Here is a 20,286-nt window from a genome sequence, read left to right on the forward strand (position 1 = left end):
TCCTTTCCACTTCACTCTTCTTTCTCTTTTTTTTTTTGGTAAGAAATTTGGCAACTATGACAAGTTGTGCAAGTAGCTGCCAATGAACAAAAGAATGCAAACACAAGCACAGAAGCAACACTATTCACATTCTGACAGGGCTAGCAAATACACCTCTATGAACAAGAGCTGCACAGCCTAAGGATAATGGCAGTAAAACAGAACGTACAAATGGATGTATCTCACGCAGACGTTGCAGAACATGGTGTAGCACAAGGGACACAAATATCACTATCTGCATCATCGTACCTGCATCATCTGAGACATCGTGTCATTGCCGTAGTAGTGCAAAGAACTGTTTCTGTCAGTGAAGTCGTACTTGAAGCCTGCCAGGTGAACTTCATGGCATATGTGAAATGCTAGCGTAATGGCAATGAGCCCCGTTGTTGGATGCTTGGGTTTCTAAAACAGAACAAAAAGAGCACAACATCCATAAATACCTGGCAGCTTGATGGGAACAGCAAGCCTAAGAACCAAGGAAATCAAACTGGCTTTTTTACAGACATCGGGTTTTGTGGTTCAACCCTCTCATGTCTCATAAGGAATAAAGTGCTGCCAACAGGTTTTCTATGACCGGGATATCTGCTGTGTTGGTTTTCGCTGGGATTCTCTGGTTTCTAGTGAGGTTGAGCCCACACTGTAGTCCTCCACCCAGCAGATGCATCCAGGAAAGTCTCCCCATACTTCTCTTCAGCAACCTAATTTCATGAAACTGATCAGGCTTCAGTATGTTGGAGACCATTTTGCCCCATCGAATTTGACTGAATCGGCAGACGTGTTCAGAAGTTTCTAGATCATGGAGATCCAGACAAAAGGAAAATCTGATGCCTCAAACATTCATAACACTAAGCTAAAAACACACAAGTGCTACTGCTGCATTAACTTGGCTACATTTGAACTTTTTCAGAGCAGGGAAATTTCAGAAAAACACTGCTTTAGACCTTCCCCCACTATTTCCATTAGAAGACAAACTGTAAAATTGCTTATTTCTCCCTACAGTGAGATAGCTCAGAAGTAAATGCAATATAAAATACCAAGAGCAGGTCATAAATAGGTTTTAACTGTGCAATATTAAAAGCACCTCACCAAAAATCAGCACTTCTTACAAGAGCAGAGAACACCTCATTGTAACTACCTGTCCTATCTATGATCAAGTACACGACTCTTTAATAGCAGCAGTGGTGGTTAAAATTATCCAAGGAAGTAAAAGAGACAAGGTTTGTACAAAGAGGTGAATGCTGTCATTAGTCTAAGTGACAAAGCTGAGGGGAAAAAGTGGTCTCAGAAATGGACAACACTTTCAAGCAGTAATATCCTTCATAGCTAAAATAACAATTTTATCAGAGATCAAACGAGCTCAATACTTTCAGTAGCTGCAATTAAACCTCAGTCGAGCACAAAATCGTATGCTTTTTCTGATCTCTTACCCAAGGCTCAGTTCATTTGCCTCCGAAAACAAAGTAGGCCAAACAGTGCTGGACAACTCTGCACATAAAGGTGGCAGATGCACTCAATCATACAAGAAAATATTTCTTCACATCATGTGATACAAGAACAAATTTCCAGGAAAAATTACTAATATCAGCACTGTAAGCATAATTAAAGTCACAGAATTAACTATCACCTTTTATGTAGATTTTTTTTTTTAACCTTTATACAGTGTTTGGAATATTCCAAAAATGACATCAACTTAAAACATGCTGTTGCTCAGGGCTTTTGCCAGTTAGCAAAATAACCTTCTACCTGGGGGCCCAATAGCATAAACTCCGACTTTGTCACAATATCCATACTAAACATGACCCAAAAATTACAGCAGGAATGCTACATGTCAGGATTAGTGCTATTTGGAATATCAGAGGTTGCAACTAGCTGTGTTTACCTTTGGCGATCATAAAGTTCACCTATAAATAATATACTAAAAAAAGCAACACTAGTTATTTTAAAATGCATTGTCACACTAGTGCCCTAGCAATATTCAGATATCCTCTGCCTGTAATGAAATTTGTTCAGCCAGTCTTGTTTAATGCGCAGCCCTGGAATGACTCTGCAACACTTTCCAACTTCAGTGCTGCTGGGGCGGCAGATCCTATTTTACAGTTGTTCTTTCCAGCTCTGCTAACACTATCTTAGTGACTAACAAAGAAACAGAAATGCTTGTGGGACTATGCAGAAACGTGCACACAGGGAACATAAGCCTGGCGTAATAGTAAATGCAGAGACAGCCAGGAAGGCAACACTGGTCTGCATCTCCTGCAGGCAGAGGGAGCTGAAGTGCAGGATAGTGAAGGCAGCACTAGCCCTCCCCAGGGATGCACTACAGGGACAGAGGGCTCCAAAGCTGGTCCTGCAAAAGGACACCCTGCTAACAGGAACCCCTGAGGCACAACCTAGAGCTTCACCAGACCCCTACACATCAGTTGTGCCAGAGCAACTGCAGATGTGTGGGCTCCCAGCTAGGGAACACGTCTGAGATGGGGGAAAGGCAAGGACAAGGGCACCTGAGCTTGACCATCGCTGCCACCTGGGATGAGGGGCTGCAAAACCCCCGGGATGTAGCAAGTGGGAGGTGGAGGTGGCAGAAAGAGGCTCCAAGCATGGATGGACTTTGCTCCAGCTCTGGGCAGGGGCACTCAGGGAGCAGGAGGGCACCTTACCCAAAGTGACAGAGGGGCCTGCGGTACCACCTCCAGGACACCACGGAGACAGAAGGAATTTCTGGAACCATGGATGTTCCATGGCCTTTTAGGAGACCATGAGATGCCCAACTACTATACTGTTTTCTCCTCCTCACACTCAGCTCAAGAGCTGAAATGCCACGGAGCCCTAGCAAGCACACAGCCAAACTGGGCATTCTAGTTTGCGAGTTAATGGGAGGGAAAAATCTACTAGCAGGCTCAAAAAAAAAAAAAAAAAAGCAGCACAAAACCCCCTCAAAAGCTTAAAAAAAAAAATTCTCAAACCCCTCAAATACTAAAGAGATGAAACCAGAAAAAAGTTGTGGCAGATACTGCACAGTGACAGCCTGTCAAACGTTTCCACACGTGCCGGTTGGCTGATCCAAATGAAGCAGCTCCGTGCAATGATGTGACCCCAGGGAATCGTATTTGTGCTGAATAGCACGTGGTCAGCCTTGACTGCACAAGGGAGGTCTCCAGCTTGAAGCCTCACCTTCCATCAGAAACATTCTTCAGTCATAAACCAACAGTTAAAATGTATTTTTACATCCAAATTGTTGGTTAACTCATTACAATACTTGACGTTGAATCAGTAAGCACAAGAATGCTGCTAGACATATGTCATTAGTGCTGGGCTGGAGTATCCTGTATGCTCCCAAGTCCCTACCCACCCTCAGTAGAGTGCAATTGCAGCAGTGTTGGGTTTTTAGGGGGTTTTGTTTGTCTGGTGCGGAGTTTTTTAGTGTTCTCTTTCTGCTGGGGATTTTTGCTGGGTTATTATTTTTTGGTTTATTGATTCGTGGTTTGGGGTTTTTTTAAGTAAAAACTATAAAACAGTACATTTAATAATTCAAGGCTCCTTAACATTTCTAAAGGTTCTTCAGATCTGCATCTTCCAACGCCTGTCTACTTTTCCCAATTTTGTAAAAGGAATTGTCTGCCCACAAAAAGCGTTCTCATTTAATACTAATTACAGAATCCACAAAAAGAGATTTTTTGGCATACAAGGCTATCCACTCTCTGTATTTCATTTTCCCATCACTTTTGAGGATCATTTGAATGCAAACTAACGCAATGTGAACCTGTAAGTTGTTACAACACAGTCCACTATAATAAAGAGATAATTATCTCTAAACACACATTTGGTTGCACGAAACTAAAAGGTACAGAATTAAAAAGCCTACCTCCTTTTTGGGAAACCTTGTTGGGAAACGAAGCCATTCATAAGCTGTTTTTCTGGTGATACTGGGATCAAGAATTCTGATTTGACTAGATTTGTATATCATGTTCAGGGCTGGTTTCTTCCAAAAGCCTTTAGCACTCTGTAATCAGCAAGGAAATAGACATTTTTTTTAACAATTATAAACAGCTGGGTTTGTAGCCACTCTAACCAGAGTAAAATCCAAGAGCAGGAGAGTTGAGGAAGGAGTGTTGAACCTCCCAGAGTTCAAACGAACACGTGCCAAATTGTGCTCCTGCAAAAGGATAACGCACTGCAGCAGCAGAGGTTGAGGCCGGCTGGCTGGAAGGCAGCTTTGCAGAAATGTTCCTGATGGACAACACAGACCAGCAGCAGGCCCTGAAGGCAGTTAACACTCACTGTGTGCTTGGCCATAATAATAACATCATAGAGAACAGGTAGGCAGAAGTTACTCTGTCAAGTATCACAGACTGGTTGGGGTTGGAAGGGACCTCTGGAGATCATCTAGTCCAACACACCTGCTAAAGCAGGTTCACCCAGAGCAGATCGCACAGAAATGCACCCAGGCAGGTTCTGAATGCCTGCAGAGAAGGAGACTCCCCAGCCTCTCTGGGCAGCCTGTTCCAGTGCTCTGGCACCCTCAAAGTAAAGAAGTTTCTCCTCATATTCTGATGGATCCTCCTCATATTCAGATGGATCCTCCTGTACTTCAGTCTGCGCTCATTGCCCCTCATCCTACCATTGTTGGGCACCACTGAAAAGAGTCTGGTCCCATCCTCTTGATGGGACATTCTTAAGTACTTTGTGCCTTTCTGCAACCTCACAAATGCTGTTTTGGGCTACCAGCTGTGCAAGAGAGAGTGATGAACTGGGGCAAGCTCAGCAGGCTGCCACTAAAACAGCTGAGGGGCCACAGCACAGAACAAACAAGAAAGGTCTGAGGAGGCCGGATTTGTTCAGCCCATCTTCAACTATCTGGCAGCGGGTTACAAAAAGAGATGGGATGACACCCTTCTCAGAAGTACACAGTGAAAGGACAAGGAGAAATTTTTCGTGCAAGGTTGCTGCAGCACTGAAACAGAGGTTGTAGAAATATCCTTGGAAATACTCAAAACTTACCTGGACAATGCCCTGAGAACCTGGCATGGCTTTGTACTTGGCCATGCTTTCCTTCAACAAGGTATTGGACTAAAAACCTCCAGAGAGAGGTCCCTTCCAACATTGTTCTGCAATTCCACCAAGTGGGCAGGATAAAATAATGTGGGAAATGGCTGGAGCACGCATGTCAGAATATGAAACAGCACTAGGAAGAGGATAAAACGGTATTTCCAAGAGGAAAACTGCTTTGGGGCAAGGAACTGATCAATTGTGAGAGAACGAGGACAAAAGCACTTATGGGAAAGGGATATTGAGCAGACTGACTAGGAGATACAGTGCTCCCCCAGCTAGAAGGACTAAGGTTAAAAGCAAACCAGGAATTTTCACATAAGTGGTGTGTGGTGAGCTGAGCCAAAGTGCATGAATCATTACACTCACTATTTTCTGACCACTAAGTATCTCCCAAAGCCACTTCAAGTCACGTGGTTTGAAGACGATGAGAACAACAGTTGTATTAGGGTCATAGTGGATCGGATCCGAAAAGATGGATTCCGGGTAAGAAAGGCGGAAAGTCGTCCTCCTTCCAACATCATCTTCGTACCCTATGACAGGGCCATTATTCATTCTACAGAGGACAGAGACACAGAGACAGCCATGACCACCCCACCCATGTCCTTCCTGTGCGGCAGCTGGCACACACACCAACCTGTCTGTGGGACAGAGAGTGCATCCAGGAACAGGAGCCTTTAGTGGCCCAGCATTTACTTATCACATTACATGGTAGACGAGCAATTATCATGTGCACTCACCCTCTAACTCCAAGGGATCAAGCGCATATGGGACACTGGCCAAGGCGGTTTAGAATACAACCATGCAATTGCTAATCGCAAGTCACTCGAGCAGAAGGCCTTCTGATTTGGCTCAAACACAGAAACTGGAGAAGACTGAAGAGGATAACCATCTTGGAGAATTACCCATTGCTCCATTCATGTTACTAGATGATCAAAGTCACACAGGAGCCAATTCAAGAATGTTACAATATTCTTTACTGTCTAGAGCATGTGGGAACAGACATTACAACTGTGTACCTGATACTGATACGTCTTTGCTTTTATTTCTTTGTGGGTTTTTGGATGTTGAGTTTTTTGTGGATTTGTTTGGTTTTGGTTTTGTGTTTCGTTAGTTTGGTTTCCTTTATAAAAAAATTACTTCCACACCTGGTGGGTCAGGTCTCTCTGCTCTAAGGTGTTAGAGGGGCTGTGTTTAAGTCTCCGTCTTGCAGTTTTTGCTTGGTGAGTGTATTGCATATTCTTTGGAGAATTCAGGCAGCCTCTGTATGCTCCATTCCTGCCAATGTGACTGATCAGAATAGGAGGCACACTGCTAAGAAGCAAATGTTTGCAAAACAACGTAGGCAGAGATAGAAATATTTCGAAGTTTTGTCAAAAGTCATCATTAAATACAAATGCAAACACCACTTCTTTTTTCATTCACAGTAAACAAATGTGCACTATTTTTCTGAAACAGTTCTGAATTTAGAGCTGTTTTTAAATGTGGGACACCAGTTGACATAAAAAGTTCATTTTAAGACGAGTAAATAGATCTACATGGAGCCCAAATACTTGAAATAGCTTAAAAATAAACCATGGAACTTCCTTGAGTCATTATCCTACAATGAAAATAAGTGCAAGGTTGTTTTTTTTGTAAAGCCCGAGTTGACAGGCAAGTAAAGTTTCCTAAGAACAGGGATATTATCTGGATCACTTTCTATAGTTTTAAGCTTATAAGAGGAGCTACAACTGAAGAATTGCATGTATTCATTTCCACCTTATCAGTATTTTTGCAAATGCACATCAAACTCCAGGCTTTGCATACAACTTTTTATGGTAGTGCTTGAAGACTGAAAAACTATTACTAAAACGAGCATTGGGACTGATAGCAAAGTAACAAAAATTAGACTTTGTTCAACGTTCAACACAATGTTCAGTAAGGGGCACACTCGGGGCTCCAAGCTGTCACAGGCTTTGACCCATCCCTAACGGCAACATCTTGCACACGTGTTACCTGTACACAAGGCAGGTGGATCACCCAGTGATCCTTCCTCTCCCAGATCAGTCTGATCCATTTTTTCCTAAACTTTTTAAATGAAAGCTGTGACAGAGTAACCAAGTTTGGAAGAGGCTGCCCAGGGAAGTGGTGGAGTCACCATCCCTGGAGGTGTTTGAGAAGACATGTTGAATCATAGAATCACTTCTGTTGGAAGAGACCCTCAGGATCATTGAGCACAACCATAACCTAACCTAACTCTGCCACTAAACCATATCCCTAAGAACCTCATCTAAATGCCTTTTAAACACCTCCAGGGACGGTGACTCCACCACTTCCCTGGGCAGCCTGTACCAATGCCTGACAACCTCTTCTGTGAAGAATTCGTTGCTAATTTTTTCCTAATATCCAATCTGAACCGTCCCTGGCACCACTTGAGGCCATTTCCTCTTGTCCTATCACTGCTACTTGGGAGAAGAGACCAACACACTCCATGCTACAATCTCCTTTCAGGTAGTTGCAGACAGCAATCAGGTCTCCCCTCAGCCTCCTTTTCTCCAGGCTAAACAGCCCCAGTTCCCTCAGCTGCTCCTCATCAGACTTGTGCTCCAGGCCCCTCACCAGCTTCGTTGCCCTTCTCTGAACTCTCTCCAGCACCTCAATGTCCTTCTTATGATGAGGGGCCCAAAACTGAACACAGTGTAGATGAGGTGCTTAGGGACATGACTTAGTGCTACATTTAGGTTGTGGTTCAACTCAATCTTAAGGGTCTCTTCCAAGCAAAACAATTCTATGATTCTATAGGTAAAACAAGGAGATTTATACATTTTCATTTGCAGAATAACTGCACTCTGAAGCTACTGGCTGACAGCAAAAATTTGTTAATTCTTTGCACGTACACAAAATAAAAAAGGAGATACCATTTACCTTATTATCACATCATACGAGTCAATTTTCTCCCCTAATGTCTTATTTCGAAGTACTCCTCCATTACCGACCACAACACACCGTCGACAGGCAACTCTGTGGAAAAAACAGAACTTTTAATATGCATGACTTTTCTTGCTTCCTGTTGTTATTAATGATATATTCACATTTGGCTGGCTTATTTACTGGGGTCCTGTATCTTTTGCAATCCTTGGCCTCTACAGAGACATCCCAATCCTGTATCACACACTAAGGCTGCTTTCAAAAAACGCATTTGTGTTACTTCAGGGACTGTCCAAATCAGGAAATGGCTTCTCTCATGTAAAATTGTTTCTATACATGTTCTGTTTCTAGTGTTTGGCTGTTTAAGATCATCTAACCAGTTAATGATACAGGTGCCATTGGACAAATTATCTTCCACAATTCTTTAAAGTTGTCCCAGTCTAGGTGTACACCAGCCAGCATAGAATATGTCTGGAAAAACTAACTCAAAGGAAGGTATTTCTGCAATATTGTACAACTCCACAACTCTAGAGATCTCCAATATAAGCTAAAGCAGCAAGATCTATGTTCACAATTTACTTTACAGACCTCTGAATTGTACATGTGAAAAACCTCAACCAAATGACATATGTGATGGCTGTCATGACATAAGAGAGGTACACTTGATTAAAAGTTGCATTCTCATATGACTAGATTCAAATTAGACAGGATTACTAAGTACATAAAACACTGTGAGCTATGAATTAGATTTTCTACTATAGTCAATCAAAATAGTAATTCCTTTTGAATTTAGGATATATTCTGAGTTCAAAAGCAATCAAAAAAGCCATTACACAAATGTTTGGCTTATGAAAGTAAATTCTAACGTTAATATTTTCCACGTTATCCCAGGTTTTCTAAGTGTATCTTTTGCCCTCCGCTGTCTTATTTCAATGCTAATAAGATGTGTGCTTTGCTAAAGAAAGAGACAAACAGACAGGTTTGCTGGCTTTTTACTCAAGAAATTTTGCCTCGATTAGGGAATGTTTACATCCAATGCATAAGATTGCAAACCTCGCCTTACAGAACAACCACATGATTTTTTTTGTTATAAAAGTGCTTCTTTATTCACAACAAAAGCTGTATAACACAAGCAGTGGGAAAATAATAACACTGGTATTCTCTTCAGACACAAGCAGGCTGACAACTTCCTGAGGATGAGCCACCTCCCAGTGTCCCGCTCCCATGATTCTTCAAACAAGAAAAAGGCTCCATGCCATTTCGTACTGTAGTGGACCCCAGGACTGTGGCCCAAAGAATACTTTAATCTGTCTTACATGCCCAGTGTGACACTTTCTGCAGACTAATTAACACCTTTCATCTTAGATAGTCCAACCTGCTTTTTCAGACACGGGGAATATTATTCAACATCAATGAAAACAACCTGTTCCAGGCGAGACTGCCCAACATCTCAGTGTACAAAGCAGTTCTCTATATTTCCTACAGCTTTGTTAGCTAATGCAGTTATGTTGTACCATATGTGGGCTAGGGAAACAGTAACTGGGCCTCAAAGCAATGCTGAAAACCCAAAGCTTAGAGAAAAGGTGAAATGAGAAAAAATGCCAACTGCAATAAGCATTTTATTTCAGAAGAAATGCTGGGATGGCACCTCCTCACCTGCCGCTCTACCACATCTGCAGAGGGATTTGCCTTATAAATTGGTGTGTATATATATACACACACACACACACACATATATATAGTGCTACTAAATGCGGCTCTCAGGGTAAGGTGACACGGAAAAAGCTGGCACACCTTTCTCTAGTGTTTCCTGAACAGCTTCATAGAAGCCAAACATTCATAAAAAGATTTCCAGAGAAGGCAAAAGTCCGTGTGACTCAGTACCTTGGAAATCAGAGGTGTTAAAATCTGTGACACCATCTGTTCTCAGTACGGCCACTCCCTCTACACACACAAAACCCCTTCCTCGCCAGGACTGCTTGAGCTCATTCATTTTTCCAGTAAGATGTTCAGCTTGATTTAAGATATCCTGAGAAAGCAGGCTGATGAACATATGCCTCTTGCAAAGTTTACAGTGGGAGAAAGGGAGCAGAAGTTACCTTTTTCCTGAATGACACCCTGTTATTTGCAGCTGTATCAGAGCTCAAAGCAAGATCATGGGCTACAGAGAAGCAACAGTGAGGAGACACAGGAAGGAAAAATGACAACTGTACAAAACCCCACCATCAGTAAGTGACAAAGGCAGAATGAGTGAGAGGGAGGGAAAAGCACAGAATCATTGTATCACCTTTTCCCATCACCTACAGCATGACTCTGTAAATCACTGAAAGTTTCAACCATCTCAAATCTCTGAATTCAGTGTCACCAGAAGTTACATGGCTGCAGCTGGGAAACCGAAGTATGAACCTTATCACCACAATGCAAAATCCTAAACAGCTACTCCCAACTCCTGGTAGTACCTCCTGGCTAGACAACCACCCCATGCATGAACTCATCTTCAAGTCTCAACAAAAAACTGAAAAAATGCTCCTAATCTTGTTAAATATTTTCTTTTATACTCTCTGACTATTTGGTGTGAATTCACAGGAACTATGTCAACTCCATCACAAATTATAAGGAGCCAAAAAGTTACTTCAAAGAAGCCCTGCTTCTTCTCTCCCTTGTAGATGAACTTTATGCGATTCCTTGCTACAGACCTTACAGTTTTTGGCAGGGGCTATGATTTAAGCCGCTTCCTAACTATGTCAATCCCTAGCTATTGAAATAACTTCCACTCTGGTCCCTCAGTTCAGGAAGGACAGGGAACTGCTGGAGAGAGTCCAGCACAGAGCCACGAAGATGATTAAGGGACTGGAGGATCTCCCTTATGAGGAAAGGCTGAGGGAGCTGGGGCTCTTTAGCTTGGAGGAGACTGATGCGTGACCTCATTAATATTTATAAATATATAAAGAGTGTCACAAGGATGGAGCCAGGCTCTTCTCAGTGACAACCAATGATAGGACAAGGGGTAATGGGTGCAAACTGGAACACAAGAGGTTCCACTTATACTTGAGAAGAAACTTCTTCTCAGTGAGGGTGACAGAGCACTGGAACAGGCTGTCCAGGGAGGGTGTGGAGTCTCCTACTCTGGAGACATTCAAAACCCACCTGGACGCCTTCCTGTGTAACCTCCTGTAGGTGCTCCTGCTCCGGCAGGGGGATTGGACTAGATGATCTTTCAAGGTCCCTTCCAATCCCTAACATTCTGTGATTCTGTGATAAAACTGAAGAGCTCTTTGGTTTCTCCTCTCTGCACTGTGTAGTTGTGATGTAGCAAGAAACACTCAGGGCAGGGAGGTTAAAACAGAACGTGATTTCGGAGCTGGAGCTGGACAACTGGGGTTCATGCGGCTACAGAAGCTGGGTAGCTGCTCTCAAGTCAAATCCGAACTCTCTTCCCTCTTACTGACAGATGCAGGCCAGATCTTGTTCATGGCTAAGAGCTGACTAATACTACTTAGATGGAAAACAGAGTGAAATTTGAAGTTTGATTAAGCTTTCAAACTCTAGTGCCCTTAACTTTATTTTTGAGTCTGCATGTTACCATCTGTCTTCAGAAAGACAACAATGGCATCTAACCTTGATACGTGAATTTTGAAAACGGATAAAGTCAACAAGCAGATCAAATACTCCTGACGAACTGTAGATGAATACAGCAATAAATCCTGTCAAAACCAATTAGAAAGACCAGCTTTTAATCTCTGCCAGGCTCAGGAAGTCGAAGTGGGCCAACTCAAACAGGAAGTCTGGCACGAACCTGCTATTTTCAAATCGTCTCCTCCCCTTAGCCTCCCCCCAGTATTCAAGTGTCTCCAGTATGATCACAGGTATGTTATGATCATAGTTCTATGTCCATAGTAGCATATATTCCACTGACAATGATAAGCATGGAGAGAAATGGTTTATGCTAGAGAGGACAAAAAAAAAAACCAAAACAAAAGTCATAGGAAGCTTATATATGAAATGAAGATAAAGAGTATGTAAGCAAGGCTGGACTGTATTCAAAGATATTTAAGTTAAATAAATTGACCTGTACTTGGCGTAGACCACAGAAATCAACATATTGATTTTCAGCAGACTATTACTCCCTGATATTTTACCAACTCCACTTCTTAAAGTTGCCTATTTCATAATGTTTTCATATTAAAAAAAAACAAAAACAAATGCTCATCCCAAAGGGGGAACTTTCTCAAAGTCAATAAATTGGTGAGGAGATAAATAAATTCAGATGTCATTAAACAACAAGCTAAATGTAACAGACTGAAGTGTCTGGAGGTCCAGCTTACAACCACCAGCACAATATTGATTGAAGTGAAAAATGTTAAGGCATCAGCTGTAACAATTGCTATAGCAATGGTTTGAGTAACTAAAGGACTGCATTTAGGTGCTAGTAGTCTGCTTAAGAGTATCAGTGGTTCCTGACACAAATCCCATGGCAACTGATCTCCAACATCTAAACGCAATTCCTTCAGTCACTCAAACCACTGCTCTATTCATATTGTGTACAAGAGCCTCTTAATCTCAAGGCCAGGTATTGGCTTACAGATTTTGTTTATATGGTGAAATGCTAAAAGAAACATTTTCCTAGTTTATAATAGAAAAATATTGTTAAGTGGAAACGTAGCTTTTAAAGGTCAAAAGGCTTTACATCCTCCACATTCCACTGAAATACTGTTTCTCTGAAAAACGAAAAAGATCTCAACCTCAACTCCTTCAACACACCCCCCCGTAAGTCAGTTGAGGAATGCAAATTATTTCCTTTGAGGTTATTTTGTAAAAGGAGGACGCACAGGTCACATTTTCTTGACCCAGGATTGCGAAAACGCATTTGTAAGAATTTATTGCTGTTGAGCTTAGAGTCCTGCAAGTGCCCAGTGAGTAACTATGAGGACAGCATAGGAACACGGTCGTGACAAAGAATGCTACATGGGCAGAGCAGTTCAGTGGAAGCTGGGTGTCAGCATCAGCAAGGCTGCTGTTGTACACACACACTCTCTTGCAGTAAGTTTGTTTCCCAGGTGAGTCTGAAACAAGCAGTCTTCAGAGAGCCTGTGAGGCCACCTTAGCACACTAGTTACTGGGCCAGTGAAACTCCAGAACACGGTTGTTCAGAGGTTGCTCTTTGGATATACCCCTGCCCTGGAAAACCCTTTCTCCTACAGACTATTCTACTGAAGTCAGTGGTACTATTCAACTCCAGTTTTGGAGAACTAGACCTTTATACAGTGAGAATTCCACCTACGTTTGGAAGAAAAACCCTTGCAGCTGACTATGTGCAGTTTTACCTAAGTCACGCACAAACACAGCTATATGAGCACCATAGATTTGGTGCTCAGGTAGCCTAACATTTGTTAAAATACTTCATAGCAAGGTTGCCCCACTCCACTCCAAGAGCATTTTATATGGAAATTCCCTTTGCATTCTGCCAAGAAGGCTGAATTGGGCAATAGCAATATAGAGCTGTCTAATAATTCTGTATTACAAGAGAATGTCATTAAGATTAATTTCTGAAGTGTTTCACATCTAAAAGCCACTGTATCTTGGTTAAAGGTATATAAAAAAGCCCTTCCTTACTACAGTGTTATACACTAAACCTGATGGATCTAAAAAGAATACATTATATGAAGTCATTGTACACTTGAGTGTTCATACCACTGCCTACTAAATGGTAATAGTCCTCATTTTGCTTCAGTACTACTGAAGTATATTGCTTTCATTAAAATGAAGCATACTTCCCAGAACCACTAAACATATCTATATCTCAGAGAACCTACATTCAAAGGATAAGTACCAACTACCTTACAGACACTCCCATTTAAAAAGTGCTATGCTGTACTGCAAATGCCTCTACTTTACAGCCAAAACTATTATAGTGCTGAACTTGTGATTTCAGGAGACTTCTAATGCAATATTTGGCATTTTCCTCCAAACTCCAGACAAAAAACTAGCCTTTGGCAGCCAATTCTGTCAAAATTTCCCCAGTTATTGCACTCCAGATAGAAAATAGGGTGTTTTTTCCTTTTTTTTTTTTTCTCCCTGAACATCCTAGAAACAGATAATAAACAGAAGGAAAGGAAGGAGTACAGTAGGTGAAGAAAAGAAAAACCGGGTATTAAAACCAAGATAATTCTTAGGCTCGAACTCCAATTATTTTGTTCGTATTCCACTCAAGTTTAATTAAAATGTGATCCTGGCATTTGCCTTGAAGCAACAATTTTCTGTTTGATCTCCTCAATTAAAAACCAAAACCAAGTACAGCCAACCTTAGCATTATCTGCATTCAACTCTATTAAGAAGTCTGCATATTAACATGACATATTGCAGGCTGTCAGCCCATTTGCTAGGCTGTAAACCACCTAAGAAGTCATTTGCACTACTTGGTAAACACTGGAATTTAATATACTAGCCAAACCTCCTACACCACCTCAAGAAAATAAAAACAAACACATGCAAAAAAACCCACCCAAAACCATAAATCCCACACTACACAAAACACACCCCAACAAGTCACGCACACAGCAAAACACTCCAAAGCCAAATAAACTCCTGGCAGAAGTGGCTTCTAACCAAGAGATTTAAACAGGGCAATCTAATTCACGGGAAGCGAGTTATCTAAGGCATGCTCCGCTCCATGTCACACCCCAGTTCCCCCAAAATGCCAGGAACAGCCTTTCCTGGCTGCCAACGTCTCCCTCATTCATGGGAAAAGGAAGCTGAGTGTACATGTGAACAAGGGGGCACGGGCATATGCGTAAGATTTTATTTGCGTAGAAACAGTCATTGGTTTGCATCTGTTTACCTCAAACATTTTCCAGCTTACACTAATAATGGCTTTGAAAGAGGAGATGACATTCAATTTTTAAGAAGTGGTTTCACTTTCCTTGAGTATAAAAAAGATACTACAGGAAGGTGAGACTACATTCAGCTAACAAATTCATAATGCACTTATAAAACGAAATGTAAGCTTAAGCTCCCTAACAGAAAAATTATTCTGAAATGCTGGTGCTATTCATGTTTAAAAACAAACTGATTTATGTCTTGGTATCAGTTACATATTGCTTGAATGCTGTCACAGTCAGATCTGCATCTTGGCTAACTTGAGCAATCTCAGGATAAAGCCACTGACATTCTTCTTCAGATAAATATTAAATACTGAAAATGCAATGAACAGGGATAGTAGCAAATAAACCATCTCACCTGTCATCTTCACTGGAAAGTCCGCAGTTCTGCAGTCTTGAAAGAGCTAAATGAAAAAATTGTTCTAGAAAGCAAATATAAAGGCAATTAATCAAAGTGTCTAGTGCTTTCCAATATAAAAATAATCACGCCACCCTGACTACAGCATTTTCAGACACAGTAGTTCTTACACACTGGGTATAAAAAACTCAAAATAAGAGTGCTTGTAATTTAGTGCCACAGGTCAACCAATGATGCAAAAGAAATTTGGATTTATCAGAACTACTCTCTGGAAAGATTTTCTCACCCAAACACTCTCTTGTTGGAAAATGGCATGGGATTTGTATTAAAAAAAATTCTATATACATTAAATAAGTATTGGAAGAGTTTCCAAGACATGCATCCTAATTCCCCTTCTTTCCTCTACACACCTTCAAACTAAACAGAAGCAGCCTTGACCCAGAAGGTAGAGCTGCACATCCAGGGACAGTATAATATCTTTAGTACTTCAGCCTGCTGAATAAGCTCCACTCTTTCTCACTCTCATCTTTTTGGAGCTCCTCTGCTAAGAGGGGCAACCCCAATAGGGTGTTCTATTTGTTAAAAATATGAAGGTGCCAGGTCAGAGGGACTAAAGGAAACCACTGCTAGATACCCCCAAAAGGACTGGCATCAATGAACAGGAAAGACCAGGGCCAGAGATTCAGGTGGCTTTACATGACATTTATGTATTTCTGTTAAAAAAATAAGGTACATGGGGAACACAAACCTGCTCTCTTTATTCCATAAGGCAGTTCAAACTTATCACTCCCATGGAACTCTGCCACTCTGATAAAATCATTTGCACACAGGAACGGGTATATTTTGTCAACACTAACAAAGAAAAAAGAAAGAAGTTTCAAAAATCCACGTGACATATTTGAATAAGCTAATAATTCACATAACTGCTTTCAAAAAAAGCTTTCTTTATCCTACTTCAAGTAGTATCAATTTTTAAAAGGAGAAAACTCATGGACACAGGGAAAGAATGCAGGTGACAGAAAAGGAGAAGACTTATGATAGAAAATACAAGTAGAGAGTGAGATAAATTATTTCTCTGTTTATGTAACTTACATAGAGCCACTAAAATTACATGACTGAAAGCTTACACCATGAAACAGCATATTTAAGAGAATGCATAACCCAAGAAGACAATAACTTCAGGTTTGAAAAGTACATAACAGAGGCAGGAAGGAAAATTAAAAGTTATTATTACATACGGCAATTTAATAAATAAGAATGGGATTTGAAACAAGGTGTTTTGACCTGAAAATACCATCCCCTGAAGATATCAGCTTATTTGAGATGTGCTCCTACTCCAAACAAGTAGCATTTCATGGCTGTGTTGACATCAAGTAGTTTGGGGCAATAGGAGCATAGCTATACAACAAAACAGTATGGAGTTTTCACATTCACATTACACACATCTCATTCGTTTTTAACTCTAGGCTAACTCCAGTAGGATCGCACAGATTGAACACTGCAACACATCAGGTATGCTCTGGCAGAGCATCTTCGGGTGTCTGAAAGGGCCCAGGTCAATGTCCCAGGGCTGCCCTGCAATGAGAAGGATGGCACATCGGGATCACAAGGAGGTTTGCCTCCAAAGCCCATTCCTCCTGCAAACTAGGGCATTAACAGTATCGTATCTTACAAGCATCAAGATAGAAACGGGTCACTTCTTTCTTCAAAAGACATTAATCGTAGACAAGGGTTATTTCAGAGGAGAGAAGGGACTCTAATTACCTTTATCTGCCAAGTCAAGCCAAAAGAATGAACAGGAGACCAAATCCTGTCACATGCTACCGTGCCCCTGGCTTCACTTTGGAGTTAAGCAGACATGCACTCACTGAACTGGCTGACTTTCCAACAGTCCTGCATACTAGGTCTTATATTAAAATGTTAATGCAGAAGAATACAGCCACAATGTGAAAAAACAGTGTTGATCATAAATACCCACAGCCAGCACACAACTTGTTTCTCCTGTAAGAATATTAACAGCTGTTAAAAAAATCCCCTCCCTCAGCTTCATAAATCAAGTATCTCTCTCTTTAAACTCTACATATTCAGAAGATATTAACAGTTAAAAAAAAACCCAAAACAACACACCCCCATACAGTAAGAACTGGTACATCCGTTAAGCAAAACCAGCCAACTTTGAGATATCATGCACTAAGCACCCATATTAAGTTTAATAACTTGCCTTGCTGTTCAAAAACAGCTGGTAAGCTTTGACATAAATAATTCACAGAGTGCAAAGAGATCCTTACTTCTAACTCTCCTAGCTCTGGTTGCTTTCCAATAAATAATTCTGCCAGGTTAGAAATCCTTTCAACCTCCCCAGGCAATTGCCAAAGTGCACAGACCAGATCTTCAGCTCACGCAAACTATCCCTGCAAAGGAGCAATGGAAATATGCCAGAGATTCTTGTTCTAGCTCTGTACCTACCTTCTTGCTGCGCATCCCCAAGTCCATCCCTGCACCCTCACACAGCACCAGGGCCGCTCTGACACAGTGACAGCCTGGGGGACATTGGGTGGGTGAGGGACCCAGGACCACTGCTCTAGGCCAGGCAGCTAACCAACACACAAAGACTACAGGACTGCTTCAGGAGAGAAGAACCTGAGATCCTTCCATGTTCTTTATAACTATAACAGCATTGAAACAAAGCCATGCTTTCTCATACACTAAAAGGACAAAAAAAAAAAAAGCGGCAATAGTGTGTTTGCTTAGAGCTTTAAGACTCCTTCAGACAGGACTTGGTCTAAACATCTTCCCAGGCTTTCTCAAGGACATTGTTTGCTCAGGTAAAACACAAAGCCAACAACACAGCTTCTGGTCCTGTAGCACTTCATTGATCTCATTTAAGACTTGTGCTTCCTCACAAACATCTTGGATGCACTTTTGTGACTGGACACCTCTTTTGTTTTGGGTTGAAGCTCTTGCTTTTTCCATCTGACTGCTTCTTTACAAAGGAATCTTCCTATGAATACTTTAAAGTGGAGGACACCTACACACAATTCAACAATACTATCAAAAGAGCAAAACCATGAATAATCCCAAATTTCTTTAAAATGAAATTCCATTAAAAATAAAACTCCATTGAAGGGGAAGAATCTTATATCATTAAGGACTAGATGAATTTTTGCACATTTCATACTCTTCTTTCCAAATAAAATCAAGATATTTTCAAAACTTCTCTGGTCCCTGGCTGCTACAGAAATATTTAGCTACTAAAAAAGTCTTAAAGTCCAGGTTCTTAATAGCAGCATGCTTGAGTTTCAGTCTTGGACATGACAGCTTCTTTTACAGGGAATGTAAAAGGGGAATGTAAAAATGGGTAAAAAAAAAAAAAAAAGGCTTGTATTTCAATCATTAAAATTGTTTCACTGTTATTAGGTACAATATCTGAAGAGGAAGTCTTTACTTATTCAGTACATCATCACGTTGAACTGGTTGTGTGGTATTGTTCAGATGCTGAACAACAGCAAATTAAACAACTTGTGTTGCCACAATCAGGAAAATCAGCAATGAACCCCAGCCCAAAAGTTATACCTTCCAGAGGTGAATCAAAATGTAAAATAGTTCAGAATATGTAAGTATCCCATTTTTACCTCAATAAGCACAGCCTTTCCCCTCCACCTCTCACAGAAGACTCACCCCAATAAAGATTCAAATGCTGGTTTCAGGAGACAAGTGTCCAGTGCATTTCTTCTCTCCACATCTGTAGGTGGCAGCCTGCAGAACAATTTAAAATAAATAGCAAGAACAGGAACAGGCAGCAGCAATAAGGAAGGGAAGCTTGGACAAGCCAAATCAGTAAGCTGATTACCAGGTTAACGCCACACCAGATTTTCATTATTGCCTCTATCTGTATTCTAAAAGATGGATTTTTCTAGTATTACCGGTAAAGGCTTTTATCTCACACCTCCCTTGCTCACCAGCTATCAAAGCAGTCATAACCACAGGTGAGATCTCATTCCCACCTGCAGAGAAGCAGGACACCTGGGCTGAATCACCCCCTGCAGCCATACCAGATAGCATCACCAGCACTCCTCAGAGGAGTCTTGTTTGGAGAGGGGAATAGACAGCACCACATAGGGTACTTCAAGGAAAATGAGGGAGATAGGTCATTCCTCTCATAATAAGGCTAAGACTTACACTTCTAAGCACATTCCCACCTTGGCAATTTAGCCCAATTAATAACAAATATGAAGCCCAGAAAGGAGGGTAAAGTTCATTTTGAGCAACACATGCATCTGGGCTGTATTAAGAACAGACGGATGAAACCACCACATTAGAGTCACAAGCCAAAGAGACCATTAAGGTTAATTGCCTTCAGTAACTTCAAGTTGTCATGTGAATACTGACACTGAGGAAGCATTCTGTGAAATCTATCAGCTGGCCAGCTGGTTGCTTTCCACCATCAGCCTCACAGACTGCATTTTCCAATACGGTTTTCAGAGAGAACAGAGCCTGCTTTTAAGTTTCAGCATAGGCACTCATTAGTCCCACCACCCTAATTGCAGGAACATATTAGCGCGAGGTCTGCTTCTGCACGTACTTGCACATCAGAAGTGAACAACATCTCTGACTTACTAAATTTTACACACAAAAGTTTCCCTCGTAGCTCTGTTAATTTTATTCAGGTATAACTCAAAATTGCAGAAATTATGATGTTGTAAACAAATGTCTTTCAAACAACTGCTTTTTACAGACAGTCACTGTAAGTGGCCATAAATATTAAACGAACACTGGAAACATGACATGGATAAATTCCTTTCTGCCAGACATGTTATAATTGTGCTCATAACAGAAACAGCCAATGGACACAGCTGTACAATAACAAGTTCAACAGGGAGCCTACAAACAAAGGCTATGGATTTTAGTCTCAATACCTCCCACCTGCCCAAAACCCAACCAATCAAACAAAATCCCACCACAAAAATGCTCAACTGCTGAACTTACTGGGTAACTCCACTAGTCTCATAGGAAGGAGGGGCCCTCACAGAGGAAGACTGTCCATAAAAGCTAATCCTGCAA

General features: G+C 41.3%; 1 protein-coding gene across 8 annotated transcripts in view; it reads right to left on the bottom strand.

The window, feature by feature from the left end:
* Nucleotides 1-20,286, bottom strand: part of ST3GAL6 (ST3 beta-galactoside alpha-2,3-sialyltransferase 6) — a 115,503-nt gene that overhangs the window by 75,428 nt on the left and 19,789 nt on the right. For 5 of the 8 annotated variants that reach the window (XM_065829319.2, XM_071808876.1, XM_065829315.2 and 2 more), the window contains exons 3-10: nt 20,212-20,280; nt 18,904-18,981; nt 15,974-16,077; nt 15,226-15,289; nt 7,987-8,082; nt 5,452-5,638; nt 3,899-4,036; nt 289-441 (exon numbers count right to left, since the gene is read on the bottom strand). In XM_065829319.2, the coding sequence (XP_065685391.2) occupies nt 289-441; nt 3,899-4,036; nt 5,452-5,638; nt 7,987-8,082; nt 15,226-15,289; nt 15,974-16,077; nt 18,904-18,981; nt 20,212-20,280 (889 nt within the window). The remainder of the gene's footprint in view (nt 1-288; nt 442-3,898; nt 4,037-5,451; nt 5,639-7,986; nt 8,083-15,225; nt 15,290-15,973; nt 16,078-18,903; nt 18,982-20,211; nt 20,281-20,286) is intronic. The other 3 variants (XM_065829320.2, XM_065829321.2, XM_065829322.2) reach the window with 1 other exon arrangement.

Source organism: Patagioenas fasciata, chromosome 1 (genome assembly GCF_037038585.1).
Source record: "Patagioenas fasciata isolate bPatFas1 chromosome 1, bPatFas1.hap1, whole genome shotgun sequence".
Taxonomy (NCBI): Eukaryota; Metazoa; Chordata; class Aves; order Columbiformes; family Columbidae; genus Patagioenas; species Patagioenas fasciata.